At 40.8% G+C, this 20499-nt stretch overlaps 1 protein-coding gene across 8 annotated transcripts in view; it reads left to right on the top strand.

The window, feature by feature from the left end:
- The window catches only part of CACNA1C (calcium voltage-gated channel subunit alpha1 C), a 451825-nt gene that overhangs the window by 247006 nt on the left and 184320 nt on the right, over positions 1–20499 (top strand). For all 8 annotated transcript variants that reach the window (XM_074540180.1, XM_074540173.1, XM_074540179.1 and 5 more), the window contains exons 4-5: positions 13324–13463; positions 20359–20498. In XM_074540180.1, the coding sequence (XP_074396281.1) occupies positions 13324–13463; positions 20359–20498 (280 nt within the window). The remainder of the gene's footprint in view (positions 1–13323; positions 13464–20358; position 20499) is intronic.

The raw sequence follows: 20499 nt of genomic DNA, 5'->3' as shown, positions 1-20499 counted from the left end.
GCAGTCCAGAGCCTTGTGTTGATTCACCTTCTCTGTGCTGAATGGTCTCACCACAGCTTTTTCTCTCAGGTAGTTTTTGTACTCTTCAGGAGATCCCTGTTGATCTCTCTTGGATCATCCCCAGTTCATCCATGCATCCTTTCATTCACGGAATTTCAGCCAAGCTTTCACCCCTGCTGTGTGGAGCAGAAGGAATTTTTCTTGCATCTTGTGGCTCGTACATTTGTTTACACATTCTAGCGTGGGGCTTGCTTTTTTTGTTTTGTAATGGCATGACATTGAGTCACATTCAGTATGTGATTGACTATGTAACCCCTGCAGCCTTCTCTGAAGATCTGAAGCGCTTACATGATGAGACAAACTTATTCTTTCAGGCTGGCAATCTCATCCTTTCAGGCAGCTCCAGAAGACTTGTGGGATATTTCAGCCCTATTAGTTTCATATCTGGCAAGCTGTACAAGAGATTTCACTGTCAGTTCCCATTTCTGTGCAACAGCCCAGCTAACTGTAATATAGTGCAGTGAATCTAACAGCACTGGTTCTTGGTAATTGAACTTTTCATGAAGGGAAGCTAATTAAAATTAAAGAATTTCCCTTAATTATTTTATGGCGTTTGCCATAGGCCGGTGGTTCCCTAGACCTCATTGCTTATGGCTTTTTTTAAATCTCCTTGTGAAAACAAATTGGGTTTGAAATAAAGCAGGATGAGACAGCCTAGGAGTGAAACAGAGGACAGGCAAGTGACAGAGTTGTTTAGAATATAAGGTGTGGAAAGTAGCTTTGGAGTCATGCTCAGGGGCTTAAGACAAGTCCTTGTTGCATGCTATCCTATCAATGTTTTTCTACATCTTCATGAATTCTGATGGATTCCATAAGGAAGAAATTTTTAGGAGAGAAGAAAGTACTTTGGAAAATTTCAGTTTAGATCAGCTGACTAAAATGAGAAGCTTTCAGCAGAAGACAAAAGTGTTTGTGAAAATTGAATCATCAGCTTATTTTCCATTCTCATAAAATATTCTGAGAATGAATTTTAGGTTGCTGTGTTTGTTCTTGCAGTCTGTCAAAGGATAAGGATAAACTGTGGACTGAGCAATGCTTATTACCTGCAAAACTGGTTCCCCTTCCATCTGTGTGTTACTAACAGTACCAAAGACAGTCAGAACAGAATGAAAAAGCACTATCAATATTATTTTTTCCATGTCTATGTTTGTTCTTTCAACATCCTTTTCACTGTTTCATAAATAATGGCAGCTTATTCCATTTAATTATAGTTTTTAATTAGTTGCCCCAGTGAACTCAAACATTAGCACACCACTGCCTTAGCACAACTTGTAGACAGCTAAAAGAAAATGCTAAAATCCCCTAAGTCTGTGCAATTTGATTTTGTGTTAGTGTAGAATATTGTTGCTGTTACTAGGCCAAAGTTTACTGTCCTCAGTTCTGGGTTGTACAGACCTTATAGAAGTTGATGGAAATTACATCCATACTAATTTAAAATCTTAATTTAAAATCTATTCCAAAATCAGGTTTTTGTTTCATGAGAAATTTTATGTGTTTGTCAAATTTACATTTTTTAGGCTTTTTTCCCCCTATTCTGGGAGCTGGGTCTTGGCCAGCAGCAAGGCAAGTTATGTGTTTAGTGTGTTGCAGGTCAGTCAGAACAACTAGTCAGGATGAAAAACTTGGAAGAGGTCCATTACAGCAGCCTATAACATTAATAGCATTAAAAATAATTTTCAGACAGATCAATATGAATCCTGTTTGCTCTGAGCCTGAGGGTGATTGAAGAGAAAAGGAGCCTTGGGAATAGAGAGAGTGAAAACACGGAGTGTAACATCTTATTTTCATCAAGTGAGCACGAAACCTTTGAAATCCAAGTCCATTTGGCAAGATGCTTGCCAGCCCTGAGCAAGGCTCTGACGTAGCGGAAATCTGGCTGAGTTCTCAGAGCTGTTTGCACCAGGATTGTTCTCCCTGAGTGATGGGTGCCATAAGAATTTGACTTAAATGATAAAAGAGAGTTCTCGTTGTGGGTGGGATTTATCTCTCCTTTATTTCTTTTTCAGACAGGCCAGCTGAAATCTAATTTTCCTTTAGACAGAGATCCCACAGCCTGCAATGCTTGCAGGAGACAGAGCTGCCCCTGCAGCCAGGGAATATAGGAAGAATACACCTTTTTCAAACCAGCCAGAAGCTAATCAAGCTGACTTTAATTAAAGGACATAATTGGATATTAATAAGATTCTTGACCTCTCATTGTCCAGACTCTACTATTTTTCTTAGTTTTTTATTTTAAGTTTATCTGCATGAGAATAAGTGTTGTATTAAGGGTTTATTAAAGTAAAAGAAAGTACAGGTACATGGGATGCCTCTCTTCTGGCATGATAATTAGTGCTCACCACATTTCTTCACAGAGTTTTCAATTGCAAAAAAATGGCATGGGTGCAATCCTCATTCCTTATTAGAGTCTGAACTTAATTAGAAATCCTTCTTCCTTATTTTTAATTAATTAAATGCATGAGTATGTATTAACCCATTTCATAGCTGTTTCTCTTTTTTTCCAATTTTTGTTCCTGCTGGTTTGCCAGTCAGGCTGGTGGAAATCTAGGTGTTGTCTGAAAAATTCCAGTATTTCTAAACTTGGTTTTGTTGAATATTAGAAGAAATAGTTGGAAGTATTTTAAAAGCAGTATTCCCTTTGTCTGTAAAGGGACATTCTCAGAGAGTTTCAGAAAGCACATAAATAGCAGAGCCTCATGTTTATATATTTTTATTGAACAAAAATGTTTTAACATTCCCAGATCTGTGTGTTTGGCTTGTTTGAAGCAAATCCAAATATTTTATTATGACACAACCTCGTGTTACTCTGCAGCACCCCAGCAGTGCCATGGGCTCTGTGGGGCTGGTGGAGTGTCCTGGGGGACCCCAGCCTGGCTGGGCAGGAGCTGCTGGCACCCAGCAAGAGTTTAAATTTCTCTTTATCCCTACAATACACACACCTAGGGGGATGAGGCACACACTTGTCTTACAAGAAATGAGAAATCCTGCCCTGGTTTGACTGGGGGAGGCTGGGCAGGAATCTGAATTCCATTTTCCAACTTCTTGTCTCTGGGTCTATTTCACCATCAGTAGCAGCTGCAGTGAGGAGGGTCAGCAGAGTGGTTCTTGGGAGTCAACCAAGAACCAAGGGACTGAAGAACTGGCAAATTTCTTTGGTTTTTTTTGTTTTCTTTTTTCTAGTTTGCCTAAACTAGCAAAACCTGCTAAAAACTAAAGGACTTCTTTCACTTCTCCTTGCCCAGAAAGTTTTGCTACTCTGCAGAGCTACTACTACTCTGCAGTCCTGTGAGCTTTATCTGTTTAAAATGAAATCAATTTCTATTCTCTGGGTACTGCACAGGTCACAGTCATGTTTTTAATTACCAATTAGCCTTCCATTAAGGAAATAAAATGAGTTTTATGTGCTGGTTGTCAGAGGTCCTTATATCTGCCTCATTTCATGTGTCCTGTCTGCTCAAGCAGCAAGAAACCAAAGAGAGACTTACTCAGGGGTAGTAAACAAAACATGAAAACCTTTGTCCCAGGAAAGTAAGGATGGAGCCTGAGATGAAGAAGCTGCAAGGACTTTCCATTTTTTCATCCCCTTCAGTTGTGTTTTTCCTGTCTGCCTTGAGTACTGTGAACAGAATGTTAAATATGCCCTGAAGTTAGTCATGGAAAGTAAAGTCACACACAAGTGCACACATTCTCTCTCTGTCCCTTTCTCTCTTCTTTTCATGCATGCACCTTGTGTGTTTGTATGAATGTCTACAGAGAAACACCAACCCTAGAAAACTGAGCTGTGGGACCAATTTATTTGCTGAGAAATTTCAAGAGAGAGAGGTTATAAATAGTCATAAATTCGATTTATTTATAAAGCATTCCTTGTCAGGCATCACTGCACAAACAATTATGAAAGAATTGTAGTAGATTAAAAACATAAATTAGAGCATCCCAAAATGTGCAAGAGTGATGGGAGTAAAATGCATTTGACAGAGATGTTGCAAAAGTGGGATTTGGTGAGGTGTTCTGCGTGGGTAGTCAGAGAAAAGTCAAAAACCAGAGGTCCAGGGCCAGATTTCTGCAGGGGCTCCCTTGCACCTCTGGCTCTTAGCTCAGTGGTGGAGAGTGATCCAGGAGGGTCTAAGTATTGCTGGGTGTGTCCATGGTTCATTGAGGAGCCCATATTTGCTGAGATCTCTTCCCAAATCCTCCTTCCTTTGGCTGCTGCTCCCTTCTGGAAATGTTCTCTGTGTCAAGGGCTCCTGGGGAGGGGCAGCACCAGCCCTTCTGTCAGTGCAGAACACGAGGGTGCAAGCTTGGGTTCCCCTTGCAAGGCAGTCTAGGGATAGTTTATCATGTTTTAGTGTTACCTGAGAAGTTGTAAAGAGAAGGAAATGGGCAATTCAGCCTACAGACAAAATTAGTGGCAAGTCTCCCTGCTTAAGACTCTGTTTTATCCTAACCTAGCATGCGCTAGAATTAGTCAAAGCTTTGTAGGACCAGAGAATTTTTTAAAAGTAAATGAAACCAAAAATAAACTCCCACAAAACCAAAACAGAACAACCCCACCAAAACAAAACAAAAACAGCAACAAAAAGAAAAAAACACCAGAATCAACAAGCCAAAAACCACAACCAAAAAAAACCCCAAAAAATTCAACTTTCTGAGAGAAATTATGCTTCATCACACCTCTTATCCATGAAGGGATTGTAAAAATCCTTGGCACGTAGAAAGTCTCATTACAGGTATAGTTTCAAAGGAACTCACTATCCCCATCTTGAGCTCTGTTGGGAATTCAGTCCTTCATTTTGGAGCCCAATTTTTGGTCATCTTTTTGGAAAGATGACTGAATACAACCATGAATTTTTCCTGCTGTGCCTGTTGATGTGACAAGTCTAAGTTTATAGGGCAGAGAAATCATAGTTGCCATAAAGTTGATTGCAAGTTAAATCATCAGCTCCTGAAATCATATAAATGATTAGAAATTAATAAATCTCATGGGGGGGAGAGTTACTTTCTTTAGCAGTCAGATGGTTGGGTTTCACCTTAGTTAAGCTTTGTGCCTACCACTAAGAATTTTAGGGACTCATTGAAAAGGGATGTACTGAAAGCACTGATTGTGTCATGATGGTCAGATTAAAGTGATATTGTGATAAGAACTCCAGACCTGCGCATGGGTGGTGCAAAACACTAAAATCATTAGAGTTGTTGCTGCTGAGGTCACATAGGCTGTTTCCAAAAGTGAGTGTGCTGGTGGGTCCTGCTTAGATGATGCACTCTGGAGAAGACCTTTTAGAAACTGTCCTAATGAATCATTATTTAATTAGATACTTCTCTAGAATCCCTCCTTAAGTAGAGATAAACACACACAGAGTTCTGTCTGGCAACAAAACACTCAATATTTAACACTAGCATGTTATTTTAAGATTAATAATGATTTTAAAAATTAATTAAGTGGAACACTGAAATGCTTTGTGGTTGCTGGACTTGTATATTTCTCTGTGTATGTGATTGAGTGCAGACACCTGAGCATGGTGGGTAGCCAATTTCTCACTTATCTGAGTCATTTTTGGAGCTGGATGAGACACTTATGCCTTGTGATGATCTATTAGATACAGCTGTTGTGCTGGGGCTGCTCTGATTTAAATGGATGTTTCTGGTACTCTGGTCTGGACCAGTGGTTGGTAGATGGAAAAATGATGGGGGTATTTCTAATGGCTGTGTTAACCTTGGGAGAAGACGCTGGGCTGTCTCAAAAATGCATAAAGGAAACCAGTAAAAGCTTCTTCTGGAGGTGAATTTAATTCCTAAGCATGGTAAAACCACCTTGCCGCCTTTTAATTTCTATGCAGAGATCCTAAATGAGGCTGTCTCAGTCATAAACTTTATGCTGCCTTCCCTCATTTTGCTTCCTCCTGGAAGGGTAATCTCTTATTGCTCTGAGCAAAATACAAAGTGACAGTTCATTTCAGTTTAATCAGAGTAGGGGACAAAAAAAAAAATTAGGATACGAGCTTCTTTGCCTCTTCAGAGCTGATCAGTTTGGAATATTTGTTCATGGTCTGTTTGTATGGCTTCAGTTCTTGGTCATGCCAAAGAAAATCTGAACCCATAAGGAACATATTCTCTGGATTTGACTCATATATAGACAGGATCCTATTGTTCTATTTCAGTGGAAAAAAAAATGCCCAAGAGATTTTTGCTATTGCTAGACAAAGACAGTAAAGAAATATCTCATAAGTGTTAGACATTGTCTAATTGCCACCAGAGTTCAAGATTTTAAGTTTAAATGGATGTATAATCCTTTATATGTAGCCAGAATGATGCTTGCTTGACCATCTCTGTTATGAAGAATCAGGTATCCCACTGAAAAGTATTGGTGTACAATGGAAAGGAAATATCAAGTTTGTTAGATTATACTGAGGACTAGAGGCACATTTGGAGTTATAAAACATGCATTTAGAGTCTCAGAAAAAATACAGGTTGAATAGGAATTTTTGTATGTTGTCTAGTTCAAATTCTATCTCCAAGCAGGACTGTCTTCAAAATTAATCAAGCTGTTCAGAACCTTCTCTAATATAAAGGTTTTTAAACAATATTCTTAGTATATTGCCATCCTAATGTTATTGGCATGTCACCCCTTTCTGAAATTTAGGACTCCAAATAATTACATTATTATTACTTGAGGCTTATTTTCCACACTCTGTTAGTGAAAAATGTAGGTGAAAGGATGATAAATCAGAACAGCAGTGGCATTCATCATCTGTGTTCTGGTTTGAGTGAGCATGGGCATGTGGCTGACTGGAAGGGAAAGTGTGTTTGTACTAGGTAAGATCGGTTTGCACCTTTAGGATTGGTTCTGAGAGTGAAGGGGAGGAAAAGAAGTGGGGCAAAAGTTCACAAAAAGAACTTCCTGAATTTGCCGCCTCTTCAGAACAGTGAGAGGTTTTATTGTTTAATATTAATTTTTTATGCTTGTGTACAATTTGCTTGCTTAATACACAGGTTTTTTCCACTTTTCTCCAAGGAAATCTTTTCCTAAACAACTTGTGGGAGGGGCTGCTTGAATCTGTTTTCTAGAGGGACCTCTTTGGAAGTTTCCTCCTAAACGAGGACAACCCCCTTCCACCTTGGCTCTGCATTACAATTGGACTCTGACACACAGCATAGTTCCACTAACCTGTAAATAAATTCAACTTGATCCTTGCCAAAGTTCTCTAAGGAAAACAAGGGCCTTATAAACTAAATTGTGCAAAAGAGTTCTGCATGAACTCTTCATTGATTTGCCAAGGAATCCCTGAATATAGGGCATGTGTATGAGGCCTGTAATAATTTAAAACTATTTATGTTCTCTCTTCTGTTCATTTCAGGGGAAGTTCTTTAAATACATCATGGGCATGTTGTGAATTATCATAAAGTACTGAAGGCTGGCTTGCACTAAATTCCTGTTTTATAATTGCTTCTTTCAGATTACTGATAATTCTCTTTCATTTATTCTTTATAAAGGTGTTGGCCACCTTTAGGCAGATGTGAGTGAATCCCCCACTTACCTGGGGTTAATTCAAAGTTGGTATTTCTGCAGTGCGTGGTATGAATATAACTCTGCTCATTTGAAAGCCTGACACTGTTTGGCTGGAGTGGAGTGAAGGAAGTGCTGATCATATTTGGAAATCAAACCTTTCAGAGGCCCTCCTGACTTCTGTTTACCAAAATGGTGGGTTAATCTTTAGTTCAGAAGTAGTCACCCACTTTCTTCTTTGGGCTTGTTTTGTCAGGTAAAATCATATAGTGTTCTTCTGCTCTAATTTTGGGGATATTCCTTTTGGGCAACATGTGGAAGGGATGCTGTGTTTTAGGACTAGAAATAGGAGCAATGGAGTTATGTTCAGCAGTATGACATCTTATCATCCCTTTCTCTCTATTAAATGGATATGACCACTTGTTTCTGCAGTGACAGTAGTTTCAAGGAGAAATTGGAAAAAAAATCTAAACATGTTGTCTTTCTGTCTTTTAAGTTTTATTCCCTCATGTGCTTGTATATTTTCATGCATACTTAGCTGAAAATGTCTTCTGAGTAACTAAATATACTCAGAAGTAACTCAATGTCGACAAACCTGTCTTAAAAACTTTATTGAATTGATCCTCTGAGTGCGCACATGTGGCTCTTCCTCACTGAAGGTCACACTTATTCGTGTTAGCAGTAATCTCCTGGTTAGCATATTGACACAGTGAGGATGTCCATATCCCAGATGTGATGGTAACCTGTAATCCAAGGTTACCTGTAATCCAAACCTGCAATGCATTTTTTCATGGAGTCTCTGGGCCATCCTTCCCAGCACTGCAGCTCAGTCTCCTTCCTGACCATCAGAAAAGATTGTTTTCCCTACTAGTGGAAGGTCTGAGTGCTTCCACTCTGATTCATATCTTTCAGAGCCTATTTCCATAAGCATTGCCAAAACATCCTATATGACAGAGATCCTTAAAATACTGCTGTTTTCCTTAGATGTCTGGTATTTGCATTACTGAAGAGATGTAGTCTCTTATGTTTAAGGAAGCTTTAGGGAATAATAATGCAGGCTCAGATGTAGCTGAGGTCAAACAGCAGCCCCATAAAGGTTATAACTGCACAGTGCTTGTGAGTCATTACTTCAAACATATAAACTGGAGTTTTTGAAACATGGTTTGTAGCAAGCTGGTCAGAGTGCAAGGAGAGAGAGACAGCAAAGTCAGAGAAAACATTTAGTAACTGAATTTTAGATTGTAAGCTCTTTTAACTGGCATGTGTGAAATGCAAGAACCTGATTGTGATTTAATCTTTCTTGCAATGAAAATGTTATAACCAAGCAATGCTGCTGGATGGATGGATGGATGGAGTTTAGGGAGCTGGGATCAAGATATAGTGAATCATTCTGATGACCATTTCTCAGAAACAGCACTGGTCTACTCACTTTCTGACAGGAGACATGCCTTATGACACCCTAGAGTAATTTCCTTGGATTTCCTGTTTTCAGGCTCCTTTTATGAACCCAAGATGACATTAGCTACCGTTTAAAAATTATAAACAAAACAAAACCTATGCCTTTGGAAGACACGTGGGATTAGAGGGGTTTCATACATAATAGAGTAATCCTCTTTGGGTAATATATCTTACAGCCTTTACAGTAAGTCAATATTTGTTTCTTTGTTATGAGTAAGATGATGTACAGGTTGCTTCTTGGCACTGTTAGTGCTGGCTGATGTATCAGCTGGGGTAGCTGATGCTCACAACCTAGATCTACAAAAAAGCCCCAAAACAAAGTCAAGCAGGGGTACAGCCAGCCCCAGAACATGTGTGCTCCAGGGACTGTTCCACTTTCTTAAGCTTTTATCCTTCCTCTTCTTCCAGTCATATTTTGTTAGCATTTTTCCTTTGGTTTTCAAAACATTTATGTCCCTATTGTCCACGGAGGAAGCTCCTGCTTTGTAATTCTGCAGCCTGCAGTATGCTTCATGTGCCTCAACCACATGACCACAGTTCCCATTTCTAAGAGACAAATGAAAAATTTCTGTTCCTTCTTTCTTACAGCTCCAAAGTTCTCTCTCTTTTGATGCTGGGGTTTGGATTAGTGTTCCAAGGGGCAATGCTGTTGCTATCTCCTTTCCGTCCCACAAATGTAGCGCTCAGGTCCCTCCCTCCCTGTCAGCAGGGAACTCCCTCAGAGAGAAATATCAATATTTTCCTAGCTTGGCTTCTTGTAAAATTGTACCAAATTAACTTCTCAGAGGAGTTGGGATGATGGATACTTTGCAGGGCTGTGTCCCTTGGGACATTGAAACACTGGGCTGTGGTCTACCTCATCTGTGAGAGCAAAGCTTCAAATGAGCAATCAAAAGTGCAGATGCCCATTTAGCAGAGACAAATTCATTGTTTTGTGGCTGCTGAGGGTGAGAGACAGTCTTGTCACTTCTAACCTGAGGCAGCGAGGGGCCGAGTCACATCTCTGCCCTCTCTGGGCAAGGTGGCATCAGAACTGGGGCTGCAGTCCAGTTGTGTTATGTCATTACTGAGTTATGCTCTGTTCATAAAGGCTCTTTAGTTTTATAGTATAGGAAGAAAAGGGGACGCAAATTATTTAGTAGGCTTTTCAAATTCTTCTTGAGTCTGAGCAGGAGTGGCTTTCTGAAATGGCTTTTTGGAGCAGCTGCACTGTTTAATCTCAGCAGTATTTTTCCTTCAGTTTTACACCCTAAAATCATTAATTTAAGTGCAGAGGATCATAAAAACCTATCCTCAGCTCAACATTCTGTATCTTATGTTAATTTCAGAATCTTTTATAGATTTTTTTATGGATCTTTCCACCTTAGCTGAAGAACTGTAAGGAATTTATTCAAACAGCTTTTAGTTGCATATATGTATATATCAATGTATAGATGTATATGTATGAATGTGTGTGCAATACTTTGGCATATTATTACCCCCATAACATGGTTCAACAAGCAGCATTTATTACAATAACAAAAAGTGTCTGTATTCCCATGGGCATCTTTAGAGATAGAAAAGGTATGAGGCTCCTAAACCCAGTCAAATGGAACATGCTAGTTGTTGATATATTGTCTGCTCTGTACAGCACTAAATTTTTTTTTAAATAGTAGTTAATTAAAAAAAAAAAAAAAAAAAGGTGTTCCAGAGTTTTTCCAAGTGTTTGCTTTCATGGACTCCTTTTGCTGGCACTAGCACAGGTATTTCAGTGAAATTCATGGAGTGGAAAGGCAGTGCTGGCCTGCAGAGTGCTGTGGCTGTGCAGCACAAAGCCAGACAGAGCTGGCAGCAGCGTTTGTCCCTGGGGGCCAGTGACAATGTCTGCTGTTAAATTGCTGGGCACAGGACCAGCCTCAGGCCTTCCACTTCACCTGCTCTGCCCACCTGCTTCTAATGGCCCTGGAGCTCTGAATGAGTGGGTGGGCTCCTCCACATCCCTTGTGCCGTCTCAGCTGTGGCTACTAAAGGAGGTTTTAGGGCCTGCAGCACTTTGTCATGATCCTGGGTGTGTTTGTGGAGGGAGATGAACTGAGTGTGCAGGGCAGCCTCAAAGGCAGGATGAGGAGTACTTTGGCCCTTTTTGTGAGAGGTGAAAAAGAGCTTGCCCACAACTGTGCAAAGGCCCTGGTTGAAACAGTGAGTGAGAGAGGCTAACTGTTGGGTTGCCATAAGAGAAATCTTTGTTTCCATCCTCAAAGGTGTTCATTTGGCACTTGTAAGGCCATATCCATCTCAGGCACAGCACTCCCTATTCCCATCCTCAGTTCAGGGCAGGCTTTTTCCCCCTCAGAGCCCATTTTCATCTTTCTTCAATCTCTACACAGGCTTTATCTTGTCCTTGCAGACATGAGGCAGAGCTCCCATGAGCTGTGTGGGGTTGAGCCTTGGGCCATGTTGGTAGAGCCACATGGCAGCACAAAGGGGCAGGGCAGTTGGAAGACCGTATGGAATTCCCACTGTGGGTTCATTTTGCATTTCTTTTTGTTTTTGTTTGAGAGATTCCACAATAGCTGGTCCTACTTTACAAATGTGTGCCTGGAGAGATGGATCATTGTTTACCTGTGATTTGTGTATCAGTACTCGTTCAGCTCTCAGCTGTAGTGGAAGGAGAAGGACCACTATGTCAGTCCTTTCATGGAGCCGTCATGGGGCTCTTTCCTGTGCTCAAGCCCCTGGTTGGACTCCTGGTTGCAAGCACTTACTATTTGTAGGGCTGGAAACATAGTATTGTGTGCTGTTGTTTCCTTTTCTGAGTTCAAGGGAAGGGAAATCCTTGGTGTGCTGCTGTGTCTCCATCTGGGACAACGACAGACAAATCCTATGCTGTGGGTGTGTTCAAAAGCTTTACTACTGGATCAGAGAACTGCAGAATGACACTTTTTCTTTTTTTAGGCATTCCTTGTACTAAGCACTGGGGGATACTGCAGGCATTGGGAAAGCATTGTCTGAGGGACAGCAGCAATATTTTAAAGCACAAACATGTGCCTGCTACTGTCAGATGGAGTTTCTCAGTCTTTAAAAATATCACATTAGTGTAAACATGTAGATGAACTAGCAATAGTTTTTTTTTCTGGGTCTGCAGGCTTCTTGTGAGCTGTTAATTACCCAGAGCTGAATTGAAGATATTCCAATGGGCAGCTGTCAAATGATGGAACTAATTTTTTTGTAATCCTGCTCATTCTCTATTGCTGTATAATATGAAAATGTCATATATGCATTCAGCTGGACAGAGGAACAGGGCAGTTGCAATTTGGAGCACAAAAAATATATAGTGACTGTTGCTCTGGGTATCCTTTAAGATATGTCAGGAATGCCTAGGATGTTTTAATTTGTATTTATCTCAGATTTTATTTCTTTAGTGTGAACTTCTAATGACTTTGTAGTTTAACCTTGTAGGGACTTGGTCTTCTTTTGCTGTCATCTAGTTTTCATGTACTTATCTCCCACTCAGCTTGCCACGCAGCACTTGTGTAGTGATTACCTAATGCTGCAGTTTCCCTCCTACTTAGGTGGAGATCCCTACCATTTCTGCAATACTGCTATCCTTATTCCACACTGGGGCTAAAAGCCCTGAGGATGAGAGATGGGGAACCTCTGTACTGACTCCAAAAACCTGCTTTCTTGTCCTAAATCAGGCTCTACTGTAACTGGAAGTGCCTTTGTTTGGATATGCTTAATTGCAGCCTGCATTTTGCAGGGATATGTACAATTCTGACAGAATGACTAAAAGCCTCTAGTGTTAGTCAGCCTGATCTGTGAATCACTTATCACCAATATTCAGCCTACTTATTCCCCAGCAGCAGAAAAGGGAATCCCAAAGAAAGCTCAGTTTGACACACATATCAGTCTCAGGTGGGCTCATTTAATTTTCCCCATCTCTCTCCACAGTATTGCATGCAGCAATATTTCCTCTCCAGAGCTAGAAAAGGGCTGGATGCAGCTCATTATTGATGGCTGACAATATCTGCCCCGGGAACCTCCTGCTGACCCTCTCCCTTCCTGCTTTGCACAAGCCAGTTCAGGGGTCAGTCCCTGCCAAGAAAAGGGCAGCAAATTTCAGAACGTAACTAAAATGTACTGTCCCTTGTTCTGTCAGAGTGGCTGCAGGCCATGCAAGGCTGAGGAGCAAAGCCCTCTGGCCAGCAAGCTGAGTGGGAGGTGTACCCTGGTGGCAGCAGGGGTGGACTAGGACAGAAGAAAACATCCTGATTTGTGATTTGTCACACTAACCAGCGTCTCTCTTGTTCTCTTGTCTTCCCCAGGAACGAGTGGAATATCTCTTTCTCATAATTTTTACAGTGGAAGCATTTTTAAAAGTAATAGCATACGGACTTCTCTTTCACCCCAACGCTTACCTCCGCAATGGCTGGAATTTACTAGATTTTATAATTGTGGTAGTAGGGTGAGTACCAACTTTGGTTTTCAAGGCACTGTCCACATGGGGATACTGGCAACCTTTGTGACCATGAGAGTGGCTCCATGCTTTGTTACACATGGGTGATGTTAGGCATTGCTGTCCATCCTGTTCCTCTGGCAAACACCCTTTTTGGTTTGCAAGACAGGGAAATTAAACTGCTCTTTGGGAGCTAGAGGTAAGAAGAGAAAGCAGTCCAAAGCTCTTAGATAAAGTCAATTGCCTGAATGTGCTTAATGACAAGAAAATGCGTTTGTTTTTAAATCTGTATGAATTTTAAAAAATAATATATAGGTAATACCTTAATTAAGATTAGGAGTTTGGTGACAGATGAATTCTGCCATCTTGTGAACTTTTGCTGATGTTTCTCATTCTGGAAGATGGAAGAAAAATTTAAATCATAGATTTTCCTACTTACAAACAAAAATTAGCTCCTCACTTCAATTGCACTGCTCAGCTGGTGATTTCTACACTTTTAATTTTGACCTTTTTAATCTTTTAACTTCTTTAAAGACTAGTTTTACTATTGTAGATCAAATTACCACTTTGAGCTGCAACCTTTCTAATTTTCTTATTTCTTTCCATGTTTTTCAAGTTTGGCATTTAATTCATTTGAGTAAAAACAAAATAATGCATCTTTTGCTTTTTCTGCCTAAGAGCTAGAGATAAGCAAGGGGTTGGAATTGTGGTTGTTGAAGGGAAGAGGTGAAGGATAAACTACCTCTGAGTACAAAGGGAACAAGTATTTCTTTGCCTGAATAATTTGTCCCATCCTCCCACTACTCCATTGTTAGAGAGTTTCATCGCCCACAAATACCTGTATTCTTTTCACCTCTTTCCCAAGGAAACCCTGCATCAACTCCTAGGGAAAATGTCAAAAGGGACCCTCCTAGTCATCAAAACCCCCTCACAATTTCTGCCCCGCACCAATCCGCCTTCCTGACCATTTTTGTGCTGGCCCCAAAATATTTAATCAGCAAAGTGCTGCGTGCTTCCCAATACCTCCCACTTACCATCATCATGGATAAGAGCGGGTGGAAGGAGAATTCCCAGTGCGGGGGAGGGAGAGCAGGCTGAAGCCTATTCTTAGTCTCAAGACCTCTCTGCTCCACGTGGGCATAAGGCTTCTCCTTACAGCAATGTCCATTGTGCTTCTCCTTTGTTCCTACCCACAGACAGAGGATCCCTTAGCATGTCAATACCTGAAAAGTGGAAAATCCCCACCCCCTCCCCTGGTAATGATGTCTAATTCCATCACTGGTTTTACCTTTGAATGCCCTCAGATATCTCACCTGTTTGGAAATTGCTGCCTAAGTGGAAGAAAGATAGAAGAACAAAACTCCTGTGAATGTAATTATTCCCTTTTCATTTTTATGAGAAAGAGGCGTTTTAAAGAGAGGACACATTGCCTCCTCTTTTTCCATTGGGTGTGAGACAGCAGGACTCCAGAAATCACAGAGCAGCATTATATCTAGCTTAAGTACAGTCCTTTTCAATTTTCCTACGAGGGCAGTTAATCAGCAAGATGATATTCAGGCTGAAATTAATTCCCTTGCCAATGACACAAGCTGCAGCTCTCAGCTCCTCTATCTGCTTTTGCCTCCAGCAGCTCTTAGTCAGTAGATGGGGAAGAAAAAAATGTAACTGGGGAAGGATTACATGAGTATAATAAACATGGCCAAGACCCCAAGGTCTCTGTTAAATAGCAACAATCTCAAGTGACAGATTCCACTTCAAGGCCAGATGGGTTCCTTTGATGTTTATCTGTTTAAACTCACTGGTACAGTACCACAGCCTAGGCTGGTGTGCTGCTTTTCCTCTCCACAGCCCCTCTGCAAAATCTACTTGGTGATACCATCTGTTCCTCTCCTGCCCTGCCTTCTTTTCCTAGGGGCTGTCTGAAATCCCTCAGTGACACTATGTTTAAACTTCAGTGTATTTGAATATTTTGCCAGGAAGGAAGCCCCATGGAAAAGGTTTAAAATAAATTTGGAAAAGAGCGAGGAAAGAGGAAGAAAGAAAGTGCTGATAACATTTCTTTGTGGTGCCTTTTTCTACCTATTGATGGAGCTATTGGAGAAAGCTGAGTTATTTGAACACTGGGGCAGAGAGATTTATTTGGTATGTGGGGCAAAGGATGGTGTGACTGTGGTAATTGCCATTTCTGTTTGCTCTGCCTTACCAATCATCTCTAATTTTCAAAGATGCTACAAAGCATTGGCTAGGTGGGAAGCACTTCTTCGAGTACTGTTGCAAGTTAAAGGAGGAAAAAAAAAAAGACAGATTTCAGATCCTTCAAATCCACCCATATTCAGTTCACCACAAATAACTTTAATAAATAAATAGCACATCTGGCTTCCTTTACCTTAACATGAACTAGTCAGTAGAGTAAGTGGAAAATGGACATGTGAAGGCACAGGTATAAATTTTAGAGGAGAGTCACAGTTGCTATGAAAAATGTTTATAACAATGTGCCTCTATACTTTCCCCTGCCTTCTGAAGATAGATACCCTGGTATCCAAATGAATTTTATAGTCAGCGATTCTAACAAGGCCATAGGAATATGCAACAGCAGCAGAGGGAAGCACTGAACACAGCTGCTCTGTTTTCTGGTGAAAGGATACATGCTAGACTGTAGGCTTGAAGCAGCTTATCATTCTTGAAGTGTGGGAGACCTGTTTATTCATCAGCTATGTCTTGTAGAGTTTGAATCTGACTTCTCTTTAAATAGCCTCTGACCTTGCTGTAGCAACACTTTAAATGATGCTTTGAAGAATGTCTGTGTGAGGGTATCAATCAGAGGCTCTACCAACATTATTAATTAATAGTAAAAACCAGACCCCTAAGCCACTCAGTGAGGCGCTACCCACAAGCACTAATGGTTAGGCAAATTGTCTCCCACTTCCTTCATTTTTGCTGTTCCTCTTTATGAAAACACTAAAACTTTCAGATATCACAGTCATGCCCCTTTCTCTTGAGAGAAGACCAGCTTGACAATATTGTGAGGGAAGAATATCTGTCTTTCCTGGCAGTGCTGTGGTTTGTCTGCCAAGCACAGTCATTCTCCAAGGACCTGTAGCTACTGCCAGAGAAAAAGGTGGTGTAATTTGAAAGGCAATGTTATAGTCTTACTTGGGAAGGGAAGCAGTGAAGACATTTGGACAAAATCTGAAGTCAGAGCAGACTGGAAAATGTGGTCTCAGTTTCTGTCTTACTGAAGACCTGTGGCGAGTTTCTAGAGGGAAGATCCAAACATTTTCACACTCACAAATCACAGGTGAACTGTAAAACACTGTGAAAAAAACCTTTGTGCTTTACTCTTTTTTTATACCTAAGAGGATTTTTCTTCAGCTATGTTTCTCTGCTGATTTTTTGCCTTAGAAATACCAAGGCCTCTGTTTTCTTTCTATATTTTGGAGGACCATGACAAGTTCTTTTTTTATGCTATAAAAATCACAGTGTACTCCCCACAGAGGAAGAGATGAAGAGCAGGTTACAGCCTTATCATGCTGCTGTTGAGGTCATCTAGCAAAGTGAAAACCCTTTTGATATATCAAATGTCAAAAGGGAAATAGAAAAATACAAGAAAAAAACCCCAGTGAAGATAGCTTCTTACTTCACATGTAAATTTAAAAAAATCCAAACAAAGCAAGGAGCATATCTATACATGCATGTGATAAAAGTTTGGTTTTCTGCCCTTATAGTTCATGTCTGTCAGATGAATTTAGTTAGGGTATAGTCATGTCACAAATGAAAGCCAGAAATTAAGGTGATGTTAATTGTGCTTTATCAGTGGAAAGTATGATACCCAAATGAAAATGGGGCGTGAATTTACACTGGCAGAAAGTAATTAGGTAGAAGTAAATAAGGTTGATATCTGGTTTTTGGAGGAGGGGAAGTTTAATGTTGAGATTTCCAGAGGCTGCAAGAGATTAACCCTCTTGCTTTTTTTGTATCACCCAAACTTTATTTCTCTGTCACCCTATGCTTGGAGCATGCTAATTCATCTACTGATAAACAACTGCACCTCACTCCACCATACCTATTGAAAACTTTCCCAAAATGTTTTCTTCAAAGAGCAGGATTTCCTATATAAGATAGATGAGGCTCTGGCCTCATCTTTTGTATCAGTAGTTTAACATCTGTCCAGTTGTTTTAGTCTCAGAAAACAATTAGCTGATAAACCAAAGAGCATTAGGTACCTGTACATCATGGATGTCTGCCCATGCCTGATTGAGGGAGGTGCTGAGGACAAAGAAGAAAAATTTACAGGGTGTTCTATAAACTTGAAGAGTGGAGTAGAGATTCAGTAGGCCACACTGAGCACAGGCTAGACCCTAATACAGAAGGCAGAGTGAAATTAATGGGAGAAATAAGAAGTTGTAATGCATTAGGAAAAAGCAGGATTAGTACAGGCGAAATATAAAGCATGGAGTAAATGCATTAAAGCAGGATTAGCAGGAGTAATGCAATTCAAGTTTAAATGTAGGTTTTAAAATTAGGAACAGCAGGAATTACTGCAAATTATTCCTGAAGTGCAAAAGCAGATGACTGTGGGTACTTCAAAAGAGCACATTTAGCATGCCAGTGCTGGAGCACAAAAACAAGGCCAGCTGGCCTGCAGTGGAGCTGCACTAGCCTGGGAAGGCAGGCTCTAGCTCCAGAGGAGTGAGTTGTCCTACTGGTTGTGTTTCTGCTCCTCCTGAACTAATTTAGGGCATTGCTTGGGCAGCAGAATTCTAGAGCAGTCTGGTTTGCTCACTGTACAGGTGGCAGCACAAACAGCATCAGTGCCCGGTGCCAAGAGCTGCTCTTTGGGAAAACATGGGGACAGTGAAAATGAGGATCAGGAAAATGGACCCCCTGTTCTGCACAGTTGCTGACTCAGAGCTCCTTGAGATTCCTAGTCTTGGAGCTGAAAAATAGTATTAGAAACCTTTTTGCAGTAAATTATTTTTCCTTTAGAGGATCCCGGGAGACTGGGTCTGTTGTGCAGGTATGTCAGTCATCACCTATTATGGGAATTCTGTGGACTAGAAAGATAGAAATGTTTGAATGTGAAACAGAGCACATTGCTAGAGCTTAATCAGTCACTTACTGAAAATGCATTAGGCCAAATTTGACCTGCAGTGTTTCTATTATGAAGACCAGCAGATAATTGCAACTGTATAACTTGTGTACACAGCTTAAGGAATGCATACATTCCAATAATTCACATTCTTTGCATCAACCCTTGTTTGTCTCTCTATGTGATGTCTGTAGTCAATGCAGTATTTCTCAGAGGCTCTGCTTTTTTCTTCTCTGTATCCTGCTTCTGCAACACCTACAAACTCAGCATCCAACCTCCTCACACACAGTTTTTCCCATGCTCGTTACCTAGTTGTTAAATCTTTCTGCAGTGCTTCAAGTTGATGCTTTGAATAGATCAAGTTAGGAGTTCCTCAGTCACAGCTGACAAGTTTTATAAGACTCTCAATATGAATTAAAAAAAAAAGCAAACCAAAAACCTTCTTAAGAAAGGAATTTCGCATTTGCGGTTCCCTAATCCATGTTTTTGTGTGGATTTAGTGCTGGGGAAATCTGTTGGTTTAGATGTTTCAGTAAATGGATCTTCATTTGAATATCCAGGGTAAGCTCCCTGTGTTTGTGACCCCATCAGTAAGATTTATCTGCAGGCTGCAGGCATTGGAGCTGCTTGTTAAGCCATCAGCCAGCTCAGTGTCTGCTTGACCCATGGTCTGGGGGCTCTGTGGAATGTGCCAGTCAGGATATGGATGAGATCCTGACAGGGGCACCACAGACTACAAAGCCTGTGAGAGAAACCATTGCTGTGTCCAGGCTCTCCATCTTGACTGGTTCTCTCATCTCAGGAAGTTTCTTTCAAGTTGTCTGTGGTACCTCCATGGCACCCGACAGACCAAAGGGTCTCTGCCACTCCCAAGCAAGCCTTATTTACAGAGCTCCAAACATCCATTTAGGCTGGAACAGCTTTTAACCTCTTCTGAATTTGGCTGGGTTCAAGCTGAGGATTTCAAGGCTGAAAGCAATATCATTAGCAAATTCATGAGGAATCCGTTCTCCCCCAAATGTACTAATGTTTTACCAGAAAAATGGAAGCTGCTTCCTGAAAGCTAATTTATTAAATCAAGTTCTTATTAACAGATAGGGTGAGCCTTCAGGTTTTTTACAGAAGAACATTGCCTTTTTCTTCCTTGCTCTGCCTTTTTAAATGCATTCTGAGCGAGACATCTTCTCCTTAAAGCATCTACTCCTATTAGCCAAGATAAAACATTAAGGCTGGAATAATAAAACATTCTAATAATCAGACTACTACAGTTTTGCACTCTCCTTAGCCAGTGCACCAGGGGATTTACAAATGGATCCACAAGCACAGTGTGAGCATACACTCTAACTAAAAACTTGCCCCTTGAAGGATCTTCAAGTTTACACCAAGTTCCACCTGCAGTGCCATTGGTGAATCTTAATTCTTTGTAAAATGGGTGGCAGATAATTAATGATTGGCTTAATTAAGGGTGATGATTTTCTCCTCCAAGGTGGATTGTTGGTTAATAAAGACAGCAAAGTGTTGGCAGCCCATAGCTGGCTGCAAGGAGCCATGGAGGAGCACGAAGGAGGAGCTTTTTGTCATGTTTATGTCTGCTCCAGAAACAAGTGTTTGGCAAATGGTATAGACACCCCCAATAGGCTGTTGCATATGGGAAGAGTCTGTCTTTCCTCCACCATATGGGAATGTCAGAGAGAGGTGTGACACCCTTCACAGGTCTGTGAGATAACTTGGGTGAGATGATGGTGATGATCTCTGTTCCTGTTTAGCCCAAGCCTTGCTGCCTGCCTACAGATTGTTTTCTCTTTCTTTTTGTAGGCTTTTTAGTGCAATTTTAGAACAAGCAACCAAAGCAGATGGGGGGAATTCAATAGGAGGAAAAGGTGCCGGATTCGATGTTAAAGCACTGCGGGCTTTCCGAGTATTACGTCCGCTACGGCTGGTGTCTGGAGTTCCCAG

The sequence above is a fragment of the Zonotrichia albicollis genome, chromosome 4 (assembly GCF_047830755.1).
Source record: "Zonotrichia albicollis isolate bZonAlb1 chromosome 4, bZonAlb1.hap1, whole genome shotgun sequence".
In the NCBI taxonomy this organism is placed as follows: Eukaryota; Metazoa; Chordata; class Aves; order Passeriformes; family Passerellidae; genus Zonotrichia; species Zonotrichia albicollis.
The sequence above is the reverse complement of the archived record's forward strand: the minus strand, read 5'-3'. Positions and strand labels throughout refer to the sequence as shown.